This window comes from Tupaia chinensis, unplaced genomic scaffold, assembly GCF_000334495.1.
Source record: "Tupaia chinensis unplaced genomic scaffold, TupChi_1.0 Scaffold000115_1, whole genome shotgun sequence".
NCBI classification, from domain to species: Eukaryota; Metazoa; Chordata; class Mammalia; order Scandentia; family Tupaiidae; genus Tupaia; species Tupaia belangeri.
The window spans coordinates 4,802,205-4,804,298 of record NW_006159579.1 but is presented as its reverse complement, the minus strand read 5'-3'; the positions used below and the strand labels follow the sequence as shown (position 1 = coordinate 4,804,298).

Below are 2,094 nucleotides of genomic sequence, written 5' to 3'. Positions count from 1 at the left end.
GGCCCACCATTGCGTCCGCAGCCTCACCCTCCCTGGCTGGCCCAGCCCCAAAGGCCTCCCATGCCACACAGGGGAGGGTCTGGTGGCTGGCAGTTCAGGCCCACAGAGGAAGGCTCAACAGTGGGTGGGCAGAGGGAGGCAAGACCCTGCGGGAGGCGCCCCCAGCCCAGGATCGGAGCAGAGAAGCCAGTGCGGCCCCGCCTGCTCCTATAGGTTCTCCCCGGGCTGGTACTGGGGCTCGGTGGATGTGAAGTAGTCCTCCAGGAAGGCCTGTAGGTACTCGAAGGTGGGCCGCTCCTCCGGCTCCTTCCGCCAGCACTGGCACATGAGGTCGTGCAGAGACTCGGGGCACTCGGGTGGGCAGGGCATCCGGTAGCCCCGCTCCACCTGGTCCAGCACCTCGCGGTTTACCATCCCTGTGGGCAGACGGAGGCAGGTGGTGGGGGAGCTGGTACACTAAAGGGCCTCCTGCCTAGGACAGCCTGGGTCAGTCCTGTCCCCAGGTGGAGCACCCGGACCACAGAAAGAGCCTCAAGTTAGATGCTCAACTTCTTTGCTACACGGATGGGAAACTGAGGCATGGGAGAGGGTGTAGCTTGCCCAAGGTCCCCGGGGCAGAGTGGCTCGGGGACCAAGGACAGGCTGGCTGCAGGGCCCTCTTACCAGGGTAAGGCACCCGCCCCTTCGTGGTGAGCTCTGTCAGCAGGATCCCGAAGGACCACACGTCTGACTTGATGGTGAACCGGCCGTACAGGGCGGCTTCCGGAGCTGTCCACTTGATGGGGAATTTGGCACCTGCAGGAGCGGAGAGAGGTCAGGGTGTCACGACCACTCTGCCAGAGAGTGGGACCTGAGCCCAGGGGCCGCCCACCAGCCCCGCCCACCTTGCCGGGCTGTGTACTCGTTGTCCTCGATGAGCCGAGCCAGCCCGAAATCAGCCACCTTGCACACGAGGTTCTCCCCGACCAGGATGTTGGCCGCGCGGAGGTCCCGGTGGACGTAGTTCATCCGCTCCACGTATGCCATGCCGGAGGCAATCTGCGGGCAGAACCCAGGGAGCCTGCTCAGGGGCACCCACACCCTTCCTAGGACCGTGGAGAAAAGGTCCCAGCTGACTCGCGTAGGTGAGAGCCAGGTCCTGCCTGCTGCCAGCCCCTCTCTGAACCTGTTTTTTCTTCTGTCAAATGAGACTAATAGCCGGTGCCCAACTCTCCTGACTGGGGAAAAAACTAAATGAAAAACTAGGTTGCTGAGCACTACCAAGGGCAAGTGCTAACATGTTTGCTGAGTGACTACATGACCTTTACAGAGAAGAAAACTGAGGCCTCAGGGCCCAGCACAAGTCACCATCTTCTGATGCTCAGCAAGACCTCTCCACTGTTCAGAACCACCACTCACAGAAACTGGAAGTGGTGCCAGTGATATATGGGGCAAGAATCATGAGTGTGGGGGCAATCAAGGCAGGCTTCCTGGAGGGAGCACTCAGGAGGCCAGAACTGGCTGAGCCAGATGGGTCTGGGTGCTCAAGGGCCAAGGGTGTGGGAGGCAGGAGGGCCTGACTCACCTGGGCAGCCATGTCCACCAGCTGAGGCAGCCGCAGGTACTTGCCCGTTTCCCCCTTGAGAAAGTCCAGCAAACTCCCTGGGCAGAGAGACTCCACGTTAGCCCCTGCCCTGTGCTCCCTCAGCCTGGAAGCAGTGACCCCCAGATCTTCTCCACCTGGCGGGCTGGCCTGGCTTCAACTAGCACAGCAGGTTGGTTTTTGTTGGTTGGTTGGGTTTTGGTTTGTCTGTTTTGATTTGCTATAGGACACATGTGCTCACCCGAGAGGGCAAGTGAGAAGGCACTCCCCAGGGGTGATGGCCACACAGTCCCCTTTCCTTCACTCTCCTCTTGGGATATGGGGCACACATGCACGGGCACTATGGGTGCTTTTCAAGTCACTGGGTCCAGGACTTGAACCACATAGTAAGCCATGTGGAATCAAGCTGTTCTAACCACTAGACCACCAGCTAGCCCAACAGCAGATTTGATGAAACCCACCTCCGCACAGAGTCTCACTCAGTGTTTGTCTCCTAAAAGGCAAGCAGGGTG

At 60.0% G+C, this 2,094-nt stretch overlaps 1 protein-coding gene across 8 annotated transcripts in view; it reads right to left on the bottom strand.

Moving 5' to 3' along the window:
• Positions 1-6: 6 nt before the first annotated feature.
• The window catches only part of SRC (SRC proto-oncogene, non-receptor tyrosine kinase), a 30,755-nt gene continuing 28,667 nt past the window's right edge, over positions 7-2,094 (bottom strand). For all 8 annotated transcript variants that reach the window (XM_027770175.1, XM_027770177.1, XM_027770176.1 and 5 more), the window contains 4 exons: positions 1,565-1,641; positions 885-1,038; positions 664-795; positions 7-416 (listed from right to left, as the gene is read on the bottom strand). In XM_027770175.1, the coding sequence (XP_027625976.1) occupies positions 208-416; positions 664-795; positions 885-1,038; positions 1,565-1,641 (572 nt within the window). In that variant the 3' untranslated portion in view covers positions 7-207. The remainder of the gene's footprint in view (positions 417-663; positions 796-884; positions 1,039-1,564; positions 1,642-2,094) is intronic.